Raw genomic sequence first — 26,063 nt, 5'->3', positions numbered from 1 at the left:
AATCTATATCTAAGATTTTGGTAGGCTTTTTTAGCTTGCATCAGCAAATTTTGATATTAGATATTGGTTTTCCTTAATTATGTTCTCTTTTCTTTAATTTTTTTATTGCTTTTATGATGTATGCTCGCCTAGATCAAGGTTTAAGTCATAGTACTAGTCACTTTAAAATTCCAAAAGCTTTTAAACTTTCATTTGCTTTTGAATTCTAGTTGTTTTCAAATACTTAATTGCCATGCAAACTCTAAAGTTTTCAAAATTCCAATATCAAGTGGTATAAAATGTACTACTTAGAGTTGAGCTCGAGCCAGAAAGAAATGCTAGAAAGCAACCTACTTTGCCAATTAAGATGGGTCTCGAATGATTGATCGAGTCTCCCCTCCTACCAAGCTCTACTTTCATCAAGTACACCTAGTTGGATGACCATGGTGGTTGCTAGATTGGTCTAAGAAAAGTTTTCTGACCATTAAAAAGAGTTAGTAGATAGTTCCTTATTAGATTGTTACTTTTCTACTAGAGCATGTGAGTTCGATTAGCACCTAAAGTCCAAGGTCGGAGTAGAGGATGGTTTAGCGGTCTAATGGAGACTAGAACTAAGTTAGACCTAAAAATACAGCACCAGGCTCTAAAACCCTACTGATGTTGAACAATGCACCATCAAAAAATGATGGGAATCATTCCTTGATTTGATGAAAATCATATTTTGATTCTCTCGACACCAGATTAGGCAAATATGGGCAGCTATACAATCCCATGTGATGAAAATTATTTTTTGAATTTCTCACGCAACCATGCAACTAGATTTGGCAAATATGACCAGCTGTATTATCCCATGTGATGGAAATCATTTCTTGATTTTGCCAACTATACATATCGATAGAGATTTTCTATATATAGATCAAATCATTCCTTTGATGAAGAGATATTGATCCCTTTGATGTAGGGATATTGTTTCTATATGAAGTGTATATAATCATATCATCATAGCTAATGAAAATCAAGCTTTTTGGCTACAAATTTCTTTCTTAACATGGTATCAGAGCCATCAATTCTTTATTAAGCGTTCGACACCACAATCTTCTACCTCATCGGCATCCCGATGATGGTGCATTAGGGGGTCGTCCTTTTTTTCGGGTGGGAGCCATCCATTCTTTATGGCAAAAAGTTTTGCACCCTCTACCAACTCTTCCACCATTGCTTCAAATAGCTCTGCCTCTACTTCTCTCGTTGATTCAAAGTTTGTTCTTATCCTACACTATACACCTCTCTGAAACTAAGGTGCTACTCTTGTTTCCAAACTTTTGATTGGTGATAATTATTATAGTTGGTCACGTTCCATGAAAATGGTTTTGAATGCCAAAATTAAACTGGGTTTCATAGATGAGTCTCTTTCGCGGCCACCTGCCACATCTTCCATACGTTCTTTATGGGATTATGTCAATGACATGGTTGTTTCATGAATTCTGAATGTGTTCTTATAATAACTTACAGGGTCAATCGCATTTCCTCTCCGATTTTGTCTAATCTTTCTCCACATGAAGTTTTGTTTAGTACTCAACCTAGTTATGCTCACTTTAGGGTCTTTGGTTGCCTCTACTCACCAGTTAGCAGATATTTTCACCAAACCCTTGGGCAGAGATGCATTCCATTTCATTGTTGGCAAGTTGGGCATTATAAACCTCCACATGCCAACTTGAGGGGGAGTGATGGGAATCATTCCTAGATTTGGTGAAAAATTATATCTTGATTCTCTAGACCCCAGATTAGGCAAATAGGGGCCGCTATACAATCCCATGTGATTAAAATCATTTCTTGATTTACCCAGCCAACCATGCAACCAGATTTGGCAGATATGACTAGCTATATTATCCGATTTAATGGAAATCATTTTTTGATTTTGCCAACTATGTACATATTTGTAGAGATTTTCTATATATGGATCATATCATTCCTTTGATAAAGAGATATTGATCCCTTTGATGTAGAGATACTGATCCTATATAAGCATATCATCATAACCAATGAAAATCAAGCCTTTTGGTTACAAATGTTTTTCTTAACAAGAAACAAATAATGCTACAGTAGCCACCATCACAAGGCATAACCATAGCCGCTCCCTTCGAAAGGTTCGAGTCGTTAATCCAAGGTAACCAATAGTGGATCTGGTCACCATTAATTAAATCATTAGCTCCATAACCGACATCAAAAGGATTCTAACAACATATAGGCAATTAGCTAGCCTCAATAAATGACTATTTCGTTGGAAGCCATTTTTCTGAATTTCAGCAAATCCAATTTGTGAAGGCTAAGCTAAAAGACCCAACCGGGATCTAGTGTTCTACCTTAAAGAAGATCCATGCCTGCTAATTACTATGGTTGGAAGCCCATCACAATAGAGGCCAAAATAAGAAGAACCTGAAGGACTGCCATGTCCCTTCAGACTAATCCCAAAGTCCCTACACTCAGAATGCTCCAATATCTTCCATCATCACACTGTATGCTAGAACCACTACATCACAATCCTCATGGACAATGATAGTAGTGAGAACGTGACCTCCAAGGATCTCATGGATAAACCCGAGCTTAAGACCATCTATCCTCTTACGCTTTATCGAGTTGCTTGGATTAATGACCGAACTATTCTGATCGACTACGATAAGGAGTTGAGGAAGAAGGAAGAATCAGAACCAAAGAAGCTAATAGAACTCTGCTTCCTCTCCATCCGACTATTTCAAGGAGGGAAAAGGTAAGTTTTGCATTTACCTTGGTGACTAATGAAGCTGAGGTAACCCTAGAAATTGAACAAAAGCACCCATCAGAGATCCAACAACTCTTGTTCCAACATGCACCCATGGCTCTGGAGATTTGCCTATGTGAAACATGCAGCATAGCTAGATGAGCCATGCTGAGCATGAAGAATTGAAACAATAGGTTGAGGGTTAGCTACAAAAGGGATTAATTTGGAAGAGTCTCGGCCTAACATGGCTCACTCCTAATAAGGCGGGATCTTGGAGGGTGTGCATTGATAATTAAGTGATTAATAAAATCACTGTCAAGTATTGGTCTCCAAAATCAAGACTCGACAATATGCTCGACATGCTAGCCAGCTTATCCTATTTCTCCAAACTTGACTTAAGAAGCAATTACACAAATCAGAATAAGATGAGGTGATGAATGGAACACGAGCTTTAAAACCAAGATGGGGCTATATGAGTAGCTTGTGATAGCTTTTGGTTTGACAAACACACACAATATATATATATATATATATATATATATATATATATATATATATATATATATATATAGGATCATATTTGTGTACATTTGGATACTCAGATACTATAGTAAACTAAAGCAAAATTTCAATTCAGATAATCGTAATATAATTATTATATCTAATTAATAAAAATATAATTTTTGTTCATAATTAGGATTGAATCTTAACGTCTCACAATTTAAATTTATTAGGAGGCAGAAGGAGTGGCATTGCATTTTTGAATCTGGAAAATACCAAATAAGTTTAAAAGATGAGAAAATTAAGAATAGCTAACAGAGAGAGAAATCCAAACAATTCAAAATACCTCAACTTTTTCAAAACAAATTTGAGCCAAATAGCAATGATTCGAAGCTTTTTTTTTTTTTACATTACACTATTTTGGATGACTCCATCTTATGGATATATAAAATATAGGATTTCCAATCCTAGCAGGAATAGTAGATCATGAATAAAATCCTAAAACCATTCATATAGACAAGTTTGTCATTATATGCTTTGACAACATTATTATCTAAGTAAGATACCGGAGGAGCACCTAGACTACATTTGCCAAGGCATGAAGACCTTCAGGTAGGAGAAACTGTTTGAAGAAATGCACCTGAATGCAGCCCAAAGTTCTTTTCTTAGGGTCCATCATCTCTGTTCATCAGCCAGAAGAATGGTTTATGGCCCATTGCCCTAGTTGCATGGTTCTTTTGTTTTGCACTGCCCTAGAAAGATTTTATGTTCAACTTTCAGAATTACCGATGGCCATCTTTTGCTGGATTTCTTCCCACCTGAAATTCGCAGCCATTGCTTGGAAATAGAATGGTTTTCACTTGTGCTTTATACTCCCAGCTTGCCTAAGCGGTCTGGAAAGATTTCTGAAGCTTTTTTTAAGAAAAAAAAACCTGATCAGAATAGTTTTAGCACACTTGTTAAGAGTTTCAACTAATGACAAAATCCAAACAGACAAAGGCATCCCAAGAGATTTTACAATACATACTGGATCCCAAGAGATTTTACAATATATAATATTTGAAAAAGATATTTAAACCCATTATAAAATATTTTTAAAAATATATTGTTAAGAAATAAAAAAAAGAATTTTTTTTATATGAGCCTCGCACACTTTTTTAGACTGGTGAATCAACAAGGGACAAAGCAAAAACCCAACCAGCGATTCGAGACTATTATACGTCAACACTCACGAATGCATCTTTTACAAGAAGACGAAGAAAGAGGAGACTATTTCAACATCTAGATTGTACCCTAAAGAATTGTTTTTCTTGATGATACAAAATCTTGAGATCACTAAGAGCAGTGACTTGGTTTATTTATTTCATTGAACGTTTATTCCAACATCACCTGCATTTTCTTTTCACTTAAAAAGGGCTCTGCCATCTCTCAAAACCGAACCCTGGTTATTTGCCATCGGTTTGTCAAGTGAGGGGGGACCAAAAAAAAGATAAAGAAAAAAATTAAAAGTGAAAATTTTCACAGCCAAAACTGTACACAAACCTGTACACCCTTAAAGCAAGAAGATGACACGTAAAAGCTACAGGAGAGGATCCGTGCTCAATCATCTGGGCGTTGGATCTCGCCCATCAAAATGCGGTTGCTATGGACCTTGAAACCTAGAAGAGAGGGATCAATCTGCCTCCCCTTCTTCCCTTTCTTCTTGCTGCTCTTTCCACCTGGGCCGGCATCTGCCGGCTCCAGAGCACCAGTAGAAGAATCTGTATCTGGCAAGGGCTTTTTTGTGCTCTTCAGCATGTTGATGAATGAAACTTCTGGTACAGCAGCATCGCTGCTCGAAGATGTACGGCGAAATCTCGGGTCCTTTCTGTTTGAGGATGGAGTTTCTGAAGCCCGGATGGACAGATTACCTCCGGGTTCTCGTCTTCCCTCTGCAAGTAGTTTTTTTCTTTGATCGATTAGAAATGCATCAAGCTTACACCCAGTTCAGGCAAATGGCATCATTTTTGAAGCAATTAAGTCAGAAGACAATAGACGAGATAAACCTTAAAGACCCAACAAAAGCATACCCTCTGAGGATGCATAGCTAGCAGGATTCGTCCCCTTGACCGACGAAGCAGAAGCTAGCTCTGATAATGCTCCCTGAGAAGATATGACATGCGGATAATGGGCATGCTTCAATGAGGGATTATCAGCCCCTCTTTCAAGAGCACAAGCAATCCTAAAAGAAAAACAGGGAGCAGAGCATGAATACCAAAGTATGAGACAGCAATGTAAAGGAATTTACCCTAGAACGTGCTACAAAGCTCAACTGAACTGTTACTACCCAAATAAAGATTAACGCACACAGCAATTGTCATTGTTAATTCATGCATCTGTACCAAAAGAATTTCAGATAGCATATGGATACTGATCTTGACTTCAACTGCCTCCTTAGGTTCAGAAATCCAAAAAAAAGCCACAACATCACTGCAACCTTCTGCAGGCAATTCCCTGCACTAATTACAGCCTTAACAACTAGGAAATTATTGTTTTAGTTACCTGATATTTTTATATTTGCAATATCATTTTTTTTTCTTGTAGATCTAAGTAGTTTTATTTAATAAGAAACAACAATCAAGAACTTCTGTAAGAAGTTCTTACAGATTCTATTTGTCTATGAATTGATAGTCTATAGATAAATATAAAAGATGATGTATTAAAAGACTGGCATGTATAATGTGAGTATGAATTGCACAAAATGACATAAATGAAATCTCTATTAACAATAATAAATATATAGGCAAAAAATTAAAGAAATATACATCAGGCTATCAATTTGGACATGACATGGATCACATTCAGAACAACACCATAAACTACAAGAGATTGAACTATCAGGTTACAAATATATACAGACAGGTTCAGTTATCAAATTACCGGGTACAATTTACAACCCTAAGTGGCACCACCTAGCACTGAAATACCAAAGGAAAATGTACGCATAATTTGTTACCAGAAACCCTACGTCAGTACCATTAAACCCCTTATCAACAGATGATGGTTTCTGAAGGCCAATCAACAGACACTTGTAAGGTCTCAGATTGTAAGCCCCACATATTGACCTGTCTGTCACTCTGCCAGCCCTTGTTGTGAAGGCATAACCATGTGAGTGAAACCTACCACTAGAAATCACCGGGCTGAAAGGGCAAAAAAGTGACATAAAGAATAGTCTCCTTTTAAAGGCAACAGTCGCCATACCATTGCTTGAGAGCAAGTTGGCCTGATAGCAATTAGAATACTCTGTCAAGAGTTTCTTTATATGATCCTTAGAAAGTGACTAACAAATTATATAAATTACCTAAAAAATAAGATATCAAAATCACACCATGAAATTCCTTTTCTCAAATTGCCCAAAAACTCTTGTGATCTTGAGGAAGCAAAGCTCCTCCATTCCCAAGCATCACCAATTCCTCTGAAAGGGCCCACAGTCAAAATGATATGGTATATCATCTAGACCTCATTAACGTTGCTGGACTCAACCATCTATTCTTGAAGTGACATTTCAACATGCACGCAAGGGACTCAAAAGAACTCCAGATTCTGCAGCCTCATAATTAACCTTCACTGCTTACCCCTTGCTCGGTCTTGCAAAGCTTGCTTGATTTCATTATATGATTACTTATACCAAGGATTATTACCTATGTCAAATGGATCTGCATAAATTTTTAATTTCTCTGGACTTCAACCAATGACCAAAAGTCTCTGCCCAGCCTGCTGAGTAACCTGACCACCCAGAAACTTCTCGCCAAGTTACTGTCAGTTTTGTAGTATTTTTTTTAATATATATATATATATATATATATATATATATATATATAATATCTTGGTATACTACCCTCATAAATGACCTAAATTGTATTTGAGGACTGTAGAAGGCTATCTCACATTAAATTGGATTCCTTCTGAGATCTATTAATGTCTTCTCATGGCCCATATATGAAAGTGGAAGGTAATAGCATCATTCACGAAATAAGTAAACAGGTATTATAAAGCATAGCTCAGATCCTATGTCAGGAAACTACTGATGAGAACCCGTACAGGTTAGCACCTGGAGACACAATTTAACATCAGCTGATAGATCCATAAATTTTAGAAAAAATAACAGTTAGATGGAAAAAAATCCTACACCAGCGAGGGCATTTTATGGACAAAATAGGGACAAAAATGCAGAGAGGTGAATAGGAGGAAAGAAATAGCAATATTCACTATTGGTTATCAAAAACCGATCGCACCATTTCCTTCCTCTCTTTCATTGCTAAGACATACTTAGACTCACCAAATATACAACTTCTTAACTAGGCCACCTCTAGACTCTCTCCCTCAGAAAGAAACTAATAATATGGGAAAGGAAAAAAAACATACATTGTAAACCTGCATGGCAGATGTATGACATCCCGCACCTTCTACCTCCTATAATTTACATGGCATCAGGTACAGGAAGTCAGAGTGAAGAGCAATGGGCAACAGTTAGTAGCAGGAATCTTCTACCTAGGGTGACGAACCAATTTGATGACTTCCCAAAAAATCAAATGTGCACCCGCTTCCTAAGCACTTCCTTACCTCAAGTGTTTTTAAAATATCCACCTCCCCATGCCCAAATCCAGACCTACTTGGCAACTTACACATCACCTGTGTAACTTTTCTGTGCAAGAGTTGCATCACTACATAATTCCATAGAAGAAGAAGCAAATTAACTGATTAACACTTTAGAATATTTCCTAATAGAACGTACAACTTTCTTTAGAAAGTATCTCCACAGAATTCACCATCAAAATCCCCTCAAAACACCACTCCTAATAACTTCAAACTTTCCTAACCCAACCTAGACCTGAATTAGGACGTGGACACTAAGTAACCCACATAGTATCATGGTCATCAAGAAATTTCCATAAAGCAATTGTTGAGATAAAGCGTAAAACATTGAATTCTCCACATTTTCACAGCAAAAGGGGAAGAGAGGGAAAGCTTTCATACCATTAATCATCTCTCAAATGTCACTTAAAGCATTAGCCAGGAATGCTTACCTGTCATTAATTATCTCTTCGTTACAAACATTATCAGCTCCCGACTCATAATTGAAGAAGCTTCCAACTCCACCTGCATAGTATCACAGCTCACAGGTCATAAGAATGTCGCAAAACATAATACACAGTTCAAACCACCAGAAAAGCAGATAAGTTAAATTAAATTACCAGTGCTGCCAAATGAAGCTTGTCTAACAGGTACACTAACTTCCATCCCTTCAAGATCTTTGCCACCTACTCGCTTAACCCCACTTTCCAGGGTATCCACAACCAATCTATCCATCAATTTGCCTTTGGAAACATGTTTCTTCCCTTCCTTTACATCAGAGAAACCTGTTCCTTCTACAGATGCATCACCAGCCATAGTATCTATAAACCGTTCCTTTTCAATTTCACCCATATCTGAAAGGAAGTGTCCCTGTTCAGCAAATGTTTCAGAACTAGATTGAAAAGCTAATCTTCCACTGCTTTCAAAGCTATGAGCTTGTCCTTCTAAATTTACATTCACCAATTGCTCCTGCAGTGCATGTCCTACCTTAGCAAAAAGAGAACCTTCTGACAATGAGTCACCCATGCCCACTCTATCAGAAGTGAGATTAAAAGAATTATCAGTGCCTGGCCGTGAATAAAGCCATGAAGGATCCCTGTGCTCATAGGATGATGTAGAAGCACCATCTACCAACCCTAACGACTGTTGAGATTGAAGAACCAGTTTTTGGTGAAGCAAGTCTCCTAACCCATGTTCTGAGTTCCCACTATTACCTACAAGCGATGCCCACACATTTGGGTCCTCAGAAGTACAATTTGCTTTCATATCCCACTTCTGCCTTTCTGCTTCTATTTGCAACTGATTGACGTGTGATTCTACTAAGCTACTTGGTAGCTGCCAATTGGACTCAGGCCAATGCCTCTCCATTGCATCCATATGCGACCCAGTAAGCTGTTCAGAAATCCGATATTGATGAGAATGAATACCTGAAGGAAATTGTCCCATCTGACCTGATGTCCCAATAAGCTGTTCAGAAATCCGATGTTGATGAGAATGAATACCTTTAGGAAATTGTCCCATCTGACCAGATGATTGCACATGACTGTGCTGCTGCTGTGAAACCAGCCCTTGAAACCGTCCTAGGGCATTAACAAAATCTACATTTGGCCCAGGAGCACCTGCTGGCAAAGGGATTGACCTTTCAAGCTGATGTAGGGCTGGTTCATAAAGCTTTCGCTGCATTCGCTCATGCAATAGCAAGTTCCACTCAAGTTGGCTGGGCTGCTCAAGGGATGAGGGCCTCTGAGGGGTCTGCATGAAATCTAATTGGTTAAGTCTAGCAGAATGAGTTTGATGTGGACTGGATGCCGCCCTGATGAACTGACCAGATTGATCAATTGACCAAGCCCCACCAACATGTCTCTCTTCTTCCACGCTAGACCGTTGCCTCGATGGAATAGAGAATTGCTGTGTTTCAAGCTGCTCCTGCTGAAGACCTAAAAGAAGTTGCTGTTCTAAAGGAACCATCTGCCTGTGCTTGGAATGAGATAGAAATTCTAACAGATCATTGTAATTTTCCATTTGGAAGTTGTGCCCAAATTTTGCTTGGATAAGCTGTTCCATAGCTGCGTCATGGTGCAATGGTAGATGCTGAGACTGTTGTTGTGACTCATGCAAGAGCTGCTGCCTAAACAAAATCTCATCAAGCACATTGTTTGCCTGCTGATGGTCAACATGTGCTGCTCCAAAACCAGGGTTCTGTAATTGCTGATGTAGCAATTGCTCGAGAAGCAAATGCTCTTGCTGCTGCTGCTGTTGCTGCTGCTGCTGCAGCAATTGCATCTGGTGTTGATGAAGCTGTTGTTGCTGCTGCAGTTGATGTTGATGCTCCAGCTGCTCAATATGCCGCTGCTGTTCAAACTGAAGATTCAAAAGATGCTCCAAATCTGGCGTAGGTTGACCAATTGACTGCTGCTGGTGCACGGAACCCCTGATCTGCTCCAGAAATGGCCCAGCCAAGTCCACATTCTGATGAGGCAGCAAGTTCTGTTGAAGCTGCTGTTTCTGTAACAGTTGGCCAAGCAGGTGCTCTTCTAAACTGAACTGGTTTGCTTCAGCCTCAAAGCATGACAAGCGACTAGAGTCAATAGCTTCCTGAAATACATTTGAACTATTGTTCCTTCTGTAGTTACCAGGCCATACATCATGAGTAATGGAGGAGTCACCTACCAGACTAAACTGTTCCTGTTTGTGTTTAAAAAGAGAGGCATCCCTTGCGGCAGCATGATTATCAATAACCTGATCATTGAAGTTGGCTATATTTGTTGAAAGAGGGTGCTTTGGATGAGTTCCTTCCAGTTCGGACCACAATAATCCAAGAGGATTCAAATCGTTTTCTCTTGGAACCTTATGATTTGCTAAACTGGTTTCTCCCATTTCAGCACCCATCAAATGGAGACCACTAGAGGTCCGTGACAGATCAATATGGTCATTAGCAAGCATCCCTAAGGGTTTCTCGATTTTACTTGCAGGCCTCCCTGTATCCAAAACTTCTGCAGAAGATATTAAAAAAAGTCAAAAAAAGAAAGGCTGAGAGAAAATATACTGATAAAAAAGGCCAAAAGTTCTGGCATAAAGAAAATTAACCTTCAGTATCTTGTCCAGAAAAGTCGTGAAAGCTCTGTCCTACGCTGGAAAGCAACAACCTACCCTTTAGACAATCTACAGAATCTTCATGTTCAGCACTTGTAGGCTTAATCTGATGACCCGGAGCATCCCAAAATCTAGATGGTGCCCGCTGTGGGTCATTCATGGCATAAGAACCAGTAATATTGGAAGGAGGAATGCAATCCTCCAGGCTGCCTTTCAAAGAATCCAATGGTTCAGACTGAAACTTTAGTTTCAAATGTGGCATAACTTCACCAAGTGGCTGGAAAGGAGTGCCTTCTGGAGCATCGGACAAACACACAGGTAAATCCATACCATAAAAGCCTTCTTCAAACCATTTGATGATGTCAGCACCTAGAAATGGCCCTTGTATCTCTCCCTGGGGATCCCAGTACAATAAACTCAACTCCTCAGGAGAACTACCTTGATTTACAAGTTTTACTTCAACATCAATGTTCTGAAACAGCTCATTGCTGTTTGGAATCTTGCGAACTATTGATGTGTCAAACAACGAATTTGAATCATCAGGGAGCTTAGCACTAGCATCAAAAGAAATAGCTGAGCTAGCTTTTTCAAACTTAGCATTCTTAAGAAAATCTGGATGTCCCACACGTCCATCATCATTAAAGACATTGCTCTCACTAACTTTCTGCTCACAGTTGGTAAGATTATCATCTGACACCCTTGTATAGCAAGCATCATTGCCTGAAACTGCAGTCATAGCACCAGGATCCACCTTATCAATCAATGTGTTCACTTTATCCATACCTTCTCCATGGTTAGAATCTGGCTCTGAAACAATATATGCTACTAATGTTAGTGGTCTTAAAAGGCAATCAGGATAGGGTTGCAAAAAAGATTAGCCAAGAAGTAAACAGCTCAGGCTTGGCTCATAATATGAGAGGGGTACTTGAACTTAATCCCAAACTTTACAACATATTTTCAAACCTGGAAAGTTTTGAACTGAACCAAGCTTAAAGAAGCTTGTTATCAGCCAAGATGAGATACTTTTTTTTTGTGCAAGCCCAAAGTGTTCGGGCTTGGCTAATTTATAAGATGAGCTTTGAAAGATGTTTGAGCTAGGTTTCTTTTCTAGCCAAAAGATCTTGTCAAGTCTAGCTTAAGCCGTTCATGAATAGCTCGGTTCATTTACAGCCCTATGCCAGGATAAGGCTTTTAAAAAGAAAAAAAAGTTAAAGGTACTATGTAAAAGGAATCTTTCATCATAACCTGCAGAATTCATAAAGAATCCCTCTCTGGTGGAGATATGGGAAAGCACACCATGTTTCTTCTCGATCAAGGTCAGCTCTCCAGCATCTAAACAAAAAAGTAACAAGTTATAAATAGCCAGGCTTAGTTATATAAAAAAAATGAGAACTTGCTTACCTTTCTCGCTGCCATGGTCTCTTGTCATCCTATCCCTTCTAGAACTGTAACCTACTTCACTGCTAGTGACCTTCCCCTTCCAAATGTCATCTAAAAGAACCTGCCAGCCGTATCCAAGAAAAAAATTATTCTCTAAGAATCAAAAATATAAGACAACTTGCCAACAACATAAATACAAATTCAAAATCACTTATTTAGGAAATGTAGAAGGAGGGCATGCAAAACAAAATTTCTGCATTGATCATGCCAATACAAGTAGCAGCAATGTCCCAGACATTATATCTAATGAATTCTTTTCTCATAACGCAAATAAAAAACACTATTGAATCTGCAATTTTTTAACAAGCATACCTGAAATTTCATTTTTTGAAAACACATATGGAGGTTCACTTAGTTTCATTATATTTTTGAAGAGATAAATGCAGCAAACATACCATATGTTCAATAACCAAAGGATAGGTACAAAGATTAAGTTTCCTTCAAATAGATTCTGTAGTTTCCTTCCATAAGATTTTTGAACATACAAAACTAGCAAACCTTACAAGCACATAAATATGTTAAAGCAATCTAAAAACGTCCTCTTAATTATGCAAGATATACTAGAAACATATAAAAATAGAAAAGAATGCCACAAAATTTCTGATTACTCACCAAATGCAACCATGCCTCAAACTTGAACTAAGGTTCCAGCAACAAGAAGCATTGCATTTCAACATGGATTCAATGTCTACATAGCAAAATAAAGTTGATGCATATCCAGCAAATAACATGTTCTTGTTGTTAGTGTTGTTGGTCTCAGTACTACTACCATCACCATATCCAGAACTCACCTACTACTACTACTACTATTATAATTTATGTACTACATATTGTCCCTCCCACCACCTTAAGGATTAAGGAAAATCTTGCAAAAAAAGATAGAGAATGCATTCACTTGAATAAAGAGGGAATATGCTACATATTGAATACACCACATACCATGAATGCATTTTTTTTTTGCTTTTAATTAATATATCAAATTAACAGAATCATGAAATTTCAGATCGCCTATCAAAACCAAGCACAACTTTAACTTCCCATTAAGTTTACCACAACAAAATGCATAGCAGTTCAATAGCTTTTTCTGGGAAACTGGGAAAAGGAGAAGGAATTCCAAATTGTTTCCTACCTACCCATATATCTGCCTCCAGGGCATCTAGCAAATAGTGTTGGTGGTTTTGACATTCTCAATCAGTGACAGAGGAACAAAGTGGTTCTGACATTCTCAATCAGTGAGATGTATGTCAAACAGTATATAATGACATCTAACTTCCCACACATTTCTTGAAGAACACAAATCACTATTGAAAGGATGAAAAAAGAATTTTAATACAATCTTCATAAATTGTGTATTGTGCAAAAATACTGTTAAAACTTGCTACCTTTTTGTATGTTCTATATTTATTTTCTAATGTGATCACCCTGTTTACTTAGAGAATTCTTCGTGCTGTAGATGTCAAAAGAGAGTACAATGAAGCAAGACCTCATAATAGAAGAAATTAGAATATAGCCTACCTGTTCCTCTGAATCAGGAGCAACAAAGGCCAGTGGTGTTACAGCACTAGAATGTGTTATTGAAGGAACTTCCTCAATGCCCTCAGGGGTAGTATCAGATGATGGCAACATTTTTTGCTTTCTGTAAACATCAAGAAGTCTTCCCCTCGGGTAGCGAAATGTATCTACAGATAATCCAGACTTTCCATGTGCACTTTCACTATTAAATACAGGTACAGCACCAATTGGGCCAGAAGAGGATGACCTAATCGGCAATCCTGAGATGGATTTTGATCTACCCCTACCAGGAGCAAATCCCACATTTGAACCCTCCACACGACCTCTCTCTAACCCAAATCCCGGAGCAGCGCGATATACTGCAGACCCACCAGAAGGAATTTCTTGTCGATGGCGTGGCCTCCATTTATCACGAGAATCAGATTCAGACAACGGGCGAAGGCTACCAACAAACGATTGTTTTTCAGTGTGAGAATCCTCCTTTTCTCCATCTATCTTCTTCTCTGTCCAAGAGTCCTTCTCTTTGTCTTCTGGACCCCATCTTGATGACCATTTGCTATCCCGCCGACCTTCATGCGTTGCACTACGACTAGGAACGTCATACCATCTATCAGATAAGGGCAAAGACCTAGAATCAGAATTTTCTCTCGATGAATCCAAACGGCGGTCACTTTTCCGGTACTCAATATCTCGATCTCCTTCCTTTCTACGTTCTCTCCTACCAAGCAAGCTAGTTTCCCTCTCCTCTTCACGCCAGCGGCAAGTACTTTCAACATCAGGCACGCTCCTCCTCCATTCTTTCTTATCCTGAGATCCGTCCAAACGCCAAACATCTTTCTGAGCTGAATCCAACAAGGTTCCATGAGGCAAAGAATTTGGTGGGCGAGTATCCTGTTGAAACAAAACACCGAACATAAGAAAGTGGTTAAAAACAAAGTGTAGCAAAAGAAAAGGGCATATGAATAACCGCCTCCTGCAAGTCTCCTATTTCTTGTAGTAGCATAACATTTCCATTGGCAAAAATTTTATTTATAAAAATAACACATATTTCAACACCAACTAAATTCATATAATGACGATTACTGAAAAGGACCATAGTATGCTGTAATGATTAAAAATTCTGGCACAACGCCAAAGCATCCAACAGGGCAATAAACACATACCTACATACATAAATACATACCTACATACCTACCTACCTACATATACATATGAATTTTTGCAAAGGGAACAGTCTAAACTGAAACATGAAGAAACAATATATATATATATATATATACACACAATTTTTTGCAAAGGAACCAAGAACAAACATTTTGTTTAGGCATCTGTTGATAAGTATGGTATGTTAAAAAGGCATAAATATTTTTTCGGAGCATATGTTGATAAGCATGGTATATTAAAAAGGATTTTTTAAAAAAAAAGAAAGGTCTGGTCAAGTTTAAGCCAAACGCTTGTACAAGATTCAACCATCCAAATAATGCAATCACCAGCTGATGCATTAAAAAAAAGGGACAATGTGAAGCAGAAACAAGATACATGAGGAGAGTGGAAAAACAGAGTTGGTCGTCCCACCTTGGAGTTTGCATTGTAACAGTAAGATAGTAAGCACATCATCAACATGAAATGAGGAATCACTCTACATGAGCACATCATTAACATGAAATGATGAATCATTCTACAAAACCAGAAAAGAGAAATTGTTAATGCTTACTCCCAAGCTATTTATTAACCTAAATTTTATTTACATCACATTTTTGTGAAAAGACACAAGCATAGCACCAGTTATTTTCTTTCGTAAATAGAGTTGCAGTATAATTTTCTAAGATTTACAGGCATTGAGTTGACATAGTTTACATACTCAAGTTAACAGATGTCCTCATATATAGAATAATAATCACAATCACAATCCAAGACTTTTGCCATCAATAGGAGTTGGCAAATTATTTTCTAGCATTCATGATCCCTCAAAAGATGTACCTTTCTGCAAGATGTTCAAAAACAATTCATCAACTAGTAAGGCAATTTATGGAACCAAACCCTAATAAAGCCCACTAGTAAGACCAACTGAAGATTTTCAACTCTCTTCTTCATTTCATACACATTCAAAGAACATGTGATCAATTGTCACAATTGTTGGCAACAATTTAATAAAATTAATCCAACAGCCAATAAAGCACTTCTACATCTACTGCACGCCATACCTTCTCAGAAGATGCCAACATTAGACAATACCAATTCCATTTGACCACCAAGCCTGGTGAAAAATGCCTAGGTCTAGTTACCCTGGTTAGGGATCAATTAAAAACACAAATAACCAATTTAGGTTCTGTCCTCATCCTTTAATGATGAATCATTCAAGAGAGAGAGGGAAGGGGGCGACACACATGCAAACGTGCACACACGCGGAGAGAGAAAGAGACAGACCGATACACACACAGAGAGACGAGGTTTGAAAGAGAATAGCATCACTTTTCCAAAAATACGTAGCAGAAACTTAAGCTTGAGAGCTAAAAGGTTAGGAATAATCCAGCAAAACCAGTAAAGGGTGAAGAATGAATGTCATTACAAATCTAAAAACAGATCAATCAAAGACATCACAGAACATGAAAGATGGAATGTCAAGATTGCAAGAGAATCCAGAAATCATATATATAAAAAAAGGTAAAAGAAAAAGGTTATAGGCATTTAAAATATGGTGAGAAGCCACAGATTAGGACTGACAAAACAAATGGTACCAAGAATGTAAACATAGTTGTTTTTTTGACTATATTCCCATTACATGACATTGCATCTAAATCAAATGTTACAAAATTTGATAAGAGGCACTCAGAGGGATGGAGGTGATGGCTGCATAGTGATGTTGACGTACAAGAACCAGTTTCCCAGTGTTTTAAAATAAAAGCCTTTGGCAGACATATAGTAGTTGAGCAGTATCATAGCATGTAGTGGATGGCGGGCAACAACGGCAGGCGACTTGAGCTCGAGGTGGGATGCTAAAAAGATTTCAATATTGTACCTCACAAAGCATCCAATGGACAATGTTTCACATAGATTTTATGCATCTAAAATATAAGATCCCATAAGTAGTAATAAATATGACCATTTGTTAGCTATATTACACTTTAGTAACTATGTTGAACTAATTAATTGTGTTTCCTACAGACTCACAACTGGGAACATTATATCATTACTTGAGAAAAAAAATTGCTAAATCAGAGAGTTGACTGAGAGGAGTGAATTAGAGAAAGTCAAAGGTGCTCTGTTGTTGTAATATCATTCATAAAAATAAAAACTGAAAAAAAAAATCCAATTGGAAACTGGTCCAACTCCCTGTGGGATTACAATGCCTGTCTTAGACCTGCTGTATCAGCCACCATGTTGGGTTGAGGCCCATCATATCACATGCTATGACCCGGGATGCCATGTCATGCCGCCATAGGCCATCTTGTGGTGATTCAGTCCAAAAACCCGCATGGCAACCACCTTGACCTTTTTCCAGAACAACAGCTTTTTCTATGCATAATAGTTAGAGGGCCTTAAGTAAATGAAGGATACTTGCAAAGAGAATATTCAATATCAAGTAGCTTGATCACAACTTTCGGGGAAGTAAAAAAACAAAACCAAATAGAAACTAATGCCTGATTATCAAAAAGGAAAAGGAAAAAGAGAGAAACTCTCAATGACTGTCTGAATCAAACATAAAATTGTGGAGATATGCATATTAACTAAATAAACTATCAAATGCAATATGTAAAATAAAAACAATATATTTCTTAGTATAAAAGGAGGTAAGGAAAACAGGGAAATGAGTTTATTTCATTTACCTGATCCTTTAGCATACAGTATTCTAATAGTTTATATAAATGTAATTTATGAAATAAAGGCATATATATCATAACGAACACATTAAGTATAGAATTTAAACAAAGTTTTCTCTTTTCAACTGCCTAAATTATCATGCTGATAGTATCAAAAGAAATTCAAATAAACTCACCTACAAGTTCAATAATAGAGTAAACATGGACAGCCATTAATTCCAGAAAATGGAAATGGTACGAATAATCTGACTGACCAATTAAAACAAAAGTTGTGTACCATTTTAGTGAATAATCCTATCTCACGTACAAAAAGCCAATGCAACAAACATAAGTTTCATCAATAGATAGAATCGATTCTACTTGATGCCAACTGATAGTAACAGAATATTAAATGAGAATAATAAATAAATGGATGTGTGTGTGTGAGAGAGAGAGAGAGAAAGAGAAATCAGTACCCCAGATGCAGCAGAAAGGCCAATCTTGGTTTCAATAGGTTTAGCATAGAGCCATTGGGGAGACAAAGGAATATTATTATCAGAAGATGCTTGATCTGCAGCATGAAAAATGCAGGAGAAATTAATAAAATGTTTATAGTATGATGACATACAAGAGAGTACTGGTAGAATTTTATATGAAATTAAAACTGGATCATCGACAGGATTGTGTTAATCCCAGAATGCAGTGGCTTGTTTTTGGAAAGAGATATCACCCATAAAAGCATGCGACGAAGTTAGAAAACTAGATTCATCAGTTGTTAACTAGAAAGAAACGCTTAAACATGTTTGCTGGAAATCAAAAGTGCAACTCTTCGTATGTTGGTGCATTAAGTTATATTGGAGCCCAATTGGTAAATACAAGTCATGGAAACTGGGTTGCACAGGACACTCTCGAGAAAAACAACTGCAGTGGCTGAACAATCAATTCATGCACCTCTAGATCTGCGACAGAAGCAGCCACAGCACACACCAAAAATCAAAGCATTTTCAAAAACATTATACCATCTGAATAATAGGCGATAGCATCTTCAAATGTATTGCATCAAGTCTCTTACTCAAAACTTCAATAGCCAAATCAAATGTCACCACATGCATGACAAATTTGAATTGTTATTTTACATGTACAGCAACCTGCTTATGCTGATAACATTCCAAATCTAACAAGCCTGGCAAAATTTAATCATATTCACAGTGTGTGTATCCAAAACCCAACACGATATCAAATATATTGCAGAAGGCAAGCTCGAAGAATTGCACTTTTAGGTATGGCTAATCAACAATTCATGTTCTCCTTCAACCAAGGCCTTCATCTCAGCTGAGACCTTAGTTTGTATCAGTATCTGTCATTTACCAATACATAGAATCTTGGCCCTTATTGTACAATCCATTATGAACAGATACATAATATCAACACCAGCCAATATTTTCCAATCACTTTGTTACTTCCTTAAATAGATTCTTTAGTTAATAACTTTCCACCAATGCCAAAAAATAGTTCTTAATCTCAATTTAAACATGCAATCTCAGCTTCCAACATCTTTGTCCTGATATATCGGCCAACATTTCAGAAAATCTCAGTTCCTTGTGAAATTTCCCCACTTTCCATCCTGGCCGATATAAACCAAGATCTCAGCTCAACTCGGTCTTCATCACTCACCTAGACAATGGATGTTTTGGGTTTTAAAACCTTGCCTTGAGTGAACAATATAACCAGTGGCTCAAAATCAATAGAACTTAACAGAGGATGTTAATGATCATACCAACATAATGAGGTATGCCACAATCACATGCAAATAGTGGCTGCTTAAGAATTTACGACCACATAATACATGGTACATAGAAAAAATTCATCCAAAATAATATCCAAAGTACTGCAATATTCACAATTGAGACCAGTCAATAAGAAATTACCTTTTGATTCATCAGGAAACCCCATGAGAACCTTCTCCTCATCATTTCCACCTGAAAGAACATATCGCAAAAGGAAAAAAAACAATGACCAATTTCCCAGAAGAAGATTATAACAGTAAAAACATATACACGGGAAATAATCTCTGAATTATTATTTAGACAAGCAAAAATAGATCTTCCACATAACATGAACAGATAAGATACCCAAACTGAGCTCGGGAGAAAAAAACATAAAAACCGCGACCTCAATTTTTTATAGAAAAATCCATTACTGTTCCTAGCACTGGAACTAAAAGTAGAAAGAGTCGCACAGAACTGTAGATTCAGATCATTCATATATGTGTAATAAAAAAAAGAGGAAAATTTTTCTATTGATGTCGATCTAAGAGTACCTTCCAGCAAGTAGAGATTTTTTTGTTAAAAAAGGAGAGAAATTTTCTTTTGCTAGAATTTTTCAAACGAACCGATTCTGGAACCAATGATTCATCAAAAAATTCCTTGGAAGGATATAGTCAGAACAATCACAAGGACAGAAACACCGGAAACTAAAAGAACGCGAGAAATTAAACACCAGAGGCCTTCTAAAATCCATAAGAGAACCGCCTTTGGATCTGAATCGCGATTCAAAACACCCAATCGATATCATCGAATCACCGAACCAGAGGCCCAAAATGCCGCCGCAAAAGAGCATCTAAAGAGCACGGCATACCTTTCCCGGCCCATGCCTCCACGGCGGGCTTCGAGAGGACGAGATCCTTCGGCAGATCCATCTTCCCTTCCGCCATCCGAACCGCACCCAATCGGCGAGCACAGAGATCCAAGGCCGCCCCCCAACTTAGGGCTCCCAACCCAGAGAAAAACCTCCAAATCCGAGCAAATCGAAGGCCTCGAGGAAGGATTTCGAACGCAAAACGAGCTCGATCGATGAGAAGAAGTCTAAGACTTAGGGTTTTGAGATTTTAGAGAGAGCGACGACAATAGCGAAACAGAGTGTAATCTTCTGGTGTGAGAGCGAGAGCCAAAGAGTTCGGGCAGAGTAAAAATGCTATCATTTCGAGACTTATATCGAAAGGGGAGATTTAATTTAAGATGATTATTAGTGGCACCGCGAATCATACTCGGAATAACACCCATCGCCTTAGAGACGTGAGGGCTGTCGGTGTCACTGTTGTGAGTTTTGTTTCCGTGAGCAAAGGCGAAGCGTAATCATAAAAATAATGTTCAAATTCAACTAAATGCATTGGCCTATAGCCGATCTCCTAGTTCATATAAATTATAGACTGAATCCACTTTAATATTATTTATCACAATTTAGAACTTAAAAAATATTACTTAATTTTTTTTATCTGCATAGGCATTCAAGATCTATCCAATAATGTAAAACTTATTATCAGCAACACTGGGCCAGGAAAATATTGGATGGAAAAAAAAAAGAGATGAAGATGATAATTATGCTGTGAACCATAAAATGCAGGATATGGATCCTTAGTTTTCAAATTGGAAATAGAAATTCCAAGGTCGATTACTCATAATTACCAGTAGCCGTAGTTATTGGTGGTTCCAATATGGTTCTAGTTTTGAATTTTGATGTGGACTACCAAACGGAGGGCTCTGGTAGATGGACCAGATGATGGATATAAGATTTAGCGTCACTGTCACTTTTTATATATATATATATATTAGAAATAGAAATGGAATAAGTGGACCTGATGAATCTATCAAACAGGACATGCTTTGAAACACAGCATTCTGCAGAAATACATAGGCCACACATTTCTTCGCACCATATCAACAATTGCCACATCAAGTCAGTCCATTCTGTGAGTGCCAAAAAAAACACTTTCCCACGTAAATGCTTTATTGGACTCAACAAGGTCCAACTCTGATTGTAAGGTGCTTATGAGCATAAGAAAACATGCAAAATCCTGATCAAAGTCAATCACGGATTAACAGTGATAAATGAGCATAAAACATAGAGTAGTATGGAAGAATTACTGGCGTACAGATACACCAAGTGAAACAGGTAAACCTGCGTCTAGTTATGGCCTGAGGTCTATTAAAGAGGACCATCAAATGGCCATAAGTAGCCAAAGCATAAGATTCAAGAATAGTTGGTAGTTGGCACTCGAATAATTCAGCAACTCAATATGAATGAACAGATCCATTGTGCAGAGTGGATCAACTCGACTAAAACCAGAGAATGGATTGAATACCATAAAAATAAGTCAGCGATATCAACCACACAAAACAATAATGATTAATCCTTTAAAAGCCCGGAAGAAAATTTTGAAGCATGCCTTGGCAAGTTCGTAAAGAATCCAGACGATAAAAAATACTATCAACTTTTGAGACATAACTGGTTCAAAATTTGAGATATGGTGGCCAGCCAGTTCGCCGCTCATGCGACTGCAGCTACAGATCGGAAAATGCTAAATGTAAAACCCCCCGAACCAAAAACTAAAAGAAAGTGACCTAGCTCATCCTCTGAGCAGCTTCCTTTGCTAGCAGCTTTTCCTTGGCCTTGGTTTTTGCCTGAGATTTGGAACCCATTATCCCACCTCCCCACTTCTTCCGGATCTCGTCAAATTTGTTGTTGAAGTTAGCCTGAAAGAACAAATATGGTCAGTAGACATTTACAGGGAAAGATATCAAAGTCTAAAGAGTACCACTATAACTTCCCTCACCTTGATAGCCTCTAAGATTTTGCTGAACTCAAGTTTATCCTCATTCTTTACAGTGGTTAAACACAGCACAGCTGCAGTCTTCTTGTGTACGATCTATATAAAAACAGGTAATAAGATTGGAATATATGCATGCATATATATTTTCAGATGGAAGATTCTAACAAAAAGAATGCGCAGGCAACGTACCGCTCCAAGCCGTGCTTTTCCCTTCACAATACAATAAGGAATTTCCATCTTCCGGCACAAGGCGGGCAGCCAAACAACTAACTCGATTGGGTCGACATCATGAGCAATGACCACTAGTTGCGCCTTTTTCTGTAAAGGGACAAGAGAGAAACATCTAAATTAATAAGTAATTACAATAATGCCTTAAAAAAATGTTAAACTACATTAACAGATTTTACACAACTCCAGTGCTTGCTTTCTCGACTTGGATTTGTCAGAATGCAGCCCAATAAGGCAGTGAGGATGCATACTTCTAAGAAAATGCATTAGGCAATATGCTCATAGCCCGCATTGTCTAAAAGCACAAGAAGTGGAAACCTGGAAGACATCCAAACCTGTTCAATGAGATAGGTGACATGATTAAGCCCATACTTCACAACAATAGGCTTCTTAACTTCAACAGTCTTCCCTTCAGCCTCTGCCTGAGCCCTATTCAGAAGCCGTTCCTTCTTTGCAGCTCTGTCTTCAGGGCGATACTTCAGAAGCATCTTGAACAGGCTGGAGGCTGCAGAAATATTTTATGCTCAACAGGTTATAGCATGCTTCTGGCACTAAAAAAAAGGGAAACAAAGAGTGGAAGCACTGAAATACAGCATAATCCAAATATCGTACTATCGGATCCCATGCCCAACAAAGTGAGGAACTGGAGGTATATAACCTTACGAAGACTAGTAACACATGAGCAAGTCGAAGAACAAAATCTCAATTGAACAAAACTTCAGTACAAAGTGCACCACAAATTATTAGTCCGAAACATTTCACATTGTTCATTATATCCGCATTTTCATGTCTTTCAAATTCAAAAATACAGCAAAGCATGGAAATGAGAAATCAGAGAAAGCCGCCACAAATTATGTTTTATGACAGGTACAATTCCTAAGACAGAGGTTGGAATGGCCTTCACCGATTTTATATTTAGGACAGTCTGAACACATGATTGAATTACATATTTATTCTTCATATAGAAAATTATTAAAATTGTCTTCCACATCCATTTAGTTCAGTGATTAATTAAATAAAATTATGTCAGTTCCTCATTGATTTCCAAGAAGACTTGAGCAGTGGTGGAGACATATATGGTGGTTTGATTGGGAGGGGGGTGAGGGGATATGAGGCATAGCATGCCACCATCCCCTTGCAACTTCCCTTACAGGTTTGCAAGCATCCGATTATGATCTCAAATATCTTGTGCATTCCAATCTGGAGAGGAATCATTATCTTGAGATTAAGAAATCTAGGTCTCCTCTCACAGTTGGTATCCTTATCCCTTCCCTACATAGGACAGAAACATGTTTCGAACTGCAACACGGTCAGATTTCATCAACAGATGCAAAATTATGACAGAACCTATACCACCACATGCCTCTTCAATTAGGCTATTCCCACTAAATAGCTGTCAATATAACAAATCAAAACCAATGAACATTTGCTGCAAACAATCTTCATCTAATGGGGCTGCAGCCATACGTTGAATGCTTCACTTTATTTTAACTATTCATTCAAGGTAAGAAAAAAATGAATTAAACCCACTCCTCCCACCCTACCGTTCTCAATGTGTGTGTGTGTGCACGTACATGCATGCAGAGTTCCCATAAGTACAACAATGTGCAGCTTCAGATCATCTAAAATTTTATCAGTAGTCATATTCAAATAACAAGCAGTTGCCACTTCAGCTCATCAGAGACTTCATGATAACCAGTCATGACACTGGTCATGCAAACATGCACACAACAAATGTGCATGCACGATGTGCACACACATGTGCAAAATACGTGCTTGTAGTTACAAACTCAAGAAGATTACAAAATTATTTCAAAGTTGACCTATTCCACAAAATGATTTCTTGATCCAATTCTTTCAGAATATAAAAGACATAAAAGCTCAGAATGTGGAATTGATTAACTTAGCTAAGCATCATCTCATGTCTTTGGCATAAGCAGACTACAAACAGAACAAGTTTGACAAGACCAAGCAACTAATCACTACGCATGGCTTGAAGCAAGAAAGTTGAACTTAAAATTTAGATGAATTCAAAGGATAGTAGATATTTCCATAAAACAAATAAAGAAAGGCAAATAGGTAGCTACCAAGATTCTTATCTAAAGTCCTGGTGAACTGGTTCAAGGCCGGGGGAACCTTCAAGCGCTGCTTGAGAATTCTCCTCTGTCTCTGGATTCTGACCACCTTCGGCCACTTCACGAACCGGTGAAGGTCCTTTTTCGGTGGCAAAGCCCCTCCGATCCCAAACTGCTTCGGCCGCTTCTCGAACAGAGGATTCACAACCTTCTCCTGAGATCAAAATCCGCAGGAAAGACCGTTGAAGATTAAAAAGAAAAAAAAATCAGAAGAAAATGGATCGAACAATCCACCAAAAACAAGGGAAAAAGAATACCGGCTTCTTCTTCGCCGGGACCGCAGCTTTCCCACCTCTTTTGGGAGCCTGTAAGATTAAAACCGTAGATTAATAGATCTATAACAACATAATTGTAGAATATAAATTGATCAAAACTAATTTTGACGGAAATAAAAGGATCAAATCAAAAGAATCCCGAAGAAGCTCTTTTAGAGTAAAATCCTAATGAAGATGTATCTATTTGACGAGATTTTTCAACCGATTAGAAGAAGAATGACAAAACCATTGATTGGGGAGCTCGCGATTAGATCAAATGCCAGCGAAAGATCCATTCTTGGGTGCACGAAAAGGATCCTAAAGATCGAAGTATAGGAAGTAACAAGAGTCCCATGGATCGGAGGAGAGTGATCCATACCATTTGGGCGCTGCGCTTGGGGTTAGGGTTCTGGAGACGGCAAAGAGCGGAAACCCTAGAGCAGGAGGCGCGGCGAGCTCAAAACGGTTGGGCATATAAACGATCCGATGGAGAGGGTATTTTAGTAATTTTGAAAAGGTTTAAAAGTGCCGCCCTAAATATCAAAATTTGCATAAATATTCTGGTATTTATATACACACACGCACACCCTCATAAAATATTCGTTTTGCTATTCTATTCATTTTTATCCTTATTTTTACATATGTATCCACCTCGTGTCATCATCTAGCATTGTTAAAAAAATTAACGATTTCAAATTAAAATAGTTAAAATATTTTTAATGAGTAGATGTGGAAAAGAAATATTTATAAAGCAATCGCGACAAAAATATAATTTTAAAATTTTATTTTATTTTTAATTAAAATAAATATAGTTTTTATTACTGGTGTTAGAAGCACTGTTATATTATGAGTATTTGTGCAAAAACAATGTTTTATGAGGATACAGAAATACATATAAATTTTGAAAAGATATTCACGCAAATTTAAATTTTTATGAGGATATTCATGCAAAAAAAAATCTTCTGAAAAAGATATGGGCCATTTTGGTCCACTTGATTGCTGAAGAGAGGGCATAAATCCGAGTAGATGTTTCTAACCGTCTGATTAATTGAAGGGCATTTGGTGAGATTAACGTTTATCTCGATTCCTTTTCAGATATTTTGACTCCAAAAGTGAAAGATAAAAACTATTTTACATCACAAA

General features: G+C 37.7%; 2 protein-coding genes across 5 annotated transcripts; both read right to left on the bottom strand.

Annotated features, from left to right (window-relative positions):
• Nucleotides 1–3,601: 3,601 nt before the first annotated feature.
• On the bottom strand, nucleotides 3,602–20,677 carry LOC103707840 (uncharacterized). 4 transcript variants are annotated; one of them, XR_016397750.1, is made up of 12 exons: nucleotides 20,332–20,677; nucleotides 19,623–19,673; nucleotides 18,171–18,265; nucleotides 13,898–14,785; nucleotides 12,344–12,443; nucleotides 12,188–12,274; nucleotides 10,937–11,749; nucleotides 8,470–10,842; nucleotides 8,302–8,374; nucleotides 5,305–5,456; nucleotides 4,778–5,166; nucleotides 3,602–4,146 (listed from the first exon to the last, which is right to left on the bottom strand). XR_016397750.1 is itself a non-coding variant. In XM_008792513.5 (11 exons), the coding sequence occupies exons 1-11, from the start codon at nucleotides 20,405–20,407 to the stop codon at nucleotides 4,835–4,837; spliced, it is 5,040 nt and encodes a 1,679-aa protein (XP_008790735.4). In that variant the 5' UTR covers nucleotides 20,408–20,677; the 3' UTR covers nucleotides 4,540–4,834. The 4 variants fall into 4 exon arrangements, 2 of the variants coding, with proteins under 2 accessions (XP_008790735.4, XP_088562687.2); XR_016397751.1 differs by having other exon boundaries at nucleotides 3,602–4,140; XM_008792513.5 differs by lacking the exon at nucleotides 3,602–4,146 and having other exon boundaries at nucleotides 4,540–5,166.
• A 1,179-nt stretch (nucleotides 20,678–21,856) lies between these two features.
• LOC103707841 (large ribosomal subunit protein eL8y) lies at nucleotides 21,857–25,396 on the bottom strand. Its single transcript, XM_008792515.6, has 7 exons — nucleotides 25,300–25,396; nucleotides 24,924–24,971; nucleotides 24,619–24,820; nucleotides 22,867–23,036; nucleotides 22,493–22,621; nucleotides 22,307–22,399; nucleotides 21,857–22,226 (listed from the first exon to the last, which is right to left on the bottom strand). The coding sequence occupies exons 1-7, from the start codon at nucleotides 25,300–25,302 to the stop codon at nucleotides 22,095–22,097; spliced, it is 777 nt and encodes a 258-aa protein (XP_008790737.4). The 5' UTR covers nucleotides 25,303–25,396; the 3' UTR covers nucleotides 21,857–22,094.
• Nucleotides 25,397–26,063: the final 667 nt, after the last annotated feature.

Source organism: Phoenix dactylifera, chromosome 11, assembly GCF_051530095.1.
Source record: "Phoenix dactylifera cultivar Ajwa chromosome 11, Ajwa_hap1_PhDact_Kaust_v1.1, whole genome shotgun sequence".
Taxonomy (NCBI): domain Eukaryota; kingdom Viridiplantae; phylum Streptophyta; class Magnoliopsida; order Arecales; family Arecaceae; genus Phoenix; species Phoenix dactylifera.
Note: the sequence above shows the minus strand (reverse complement) of the source record. Positions and strands in the feature narration are given on the sequence as shown.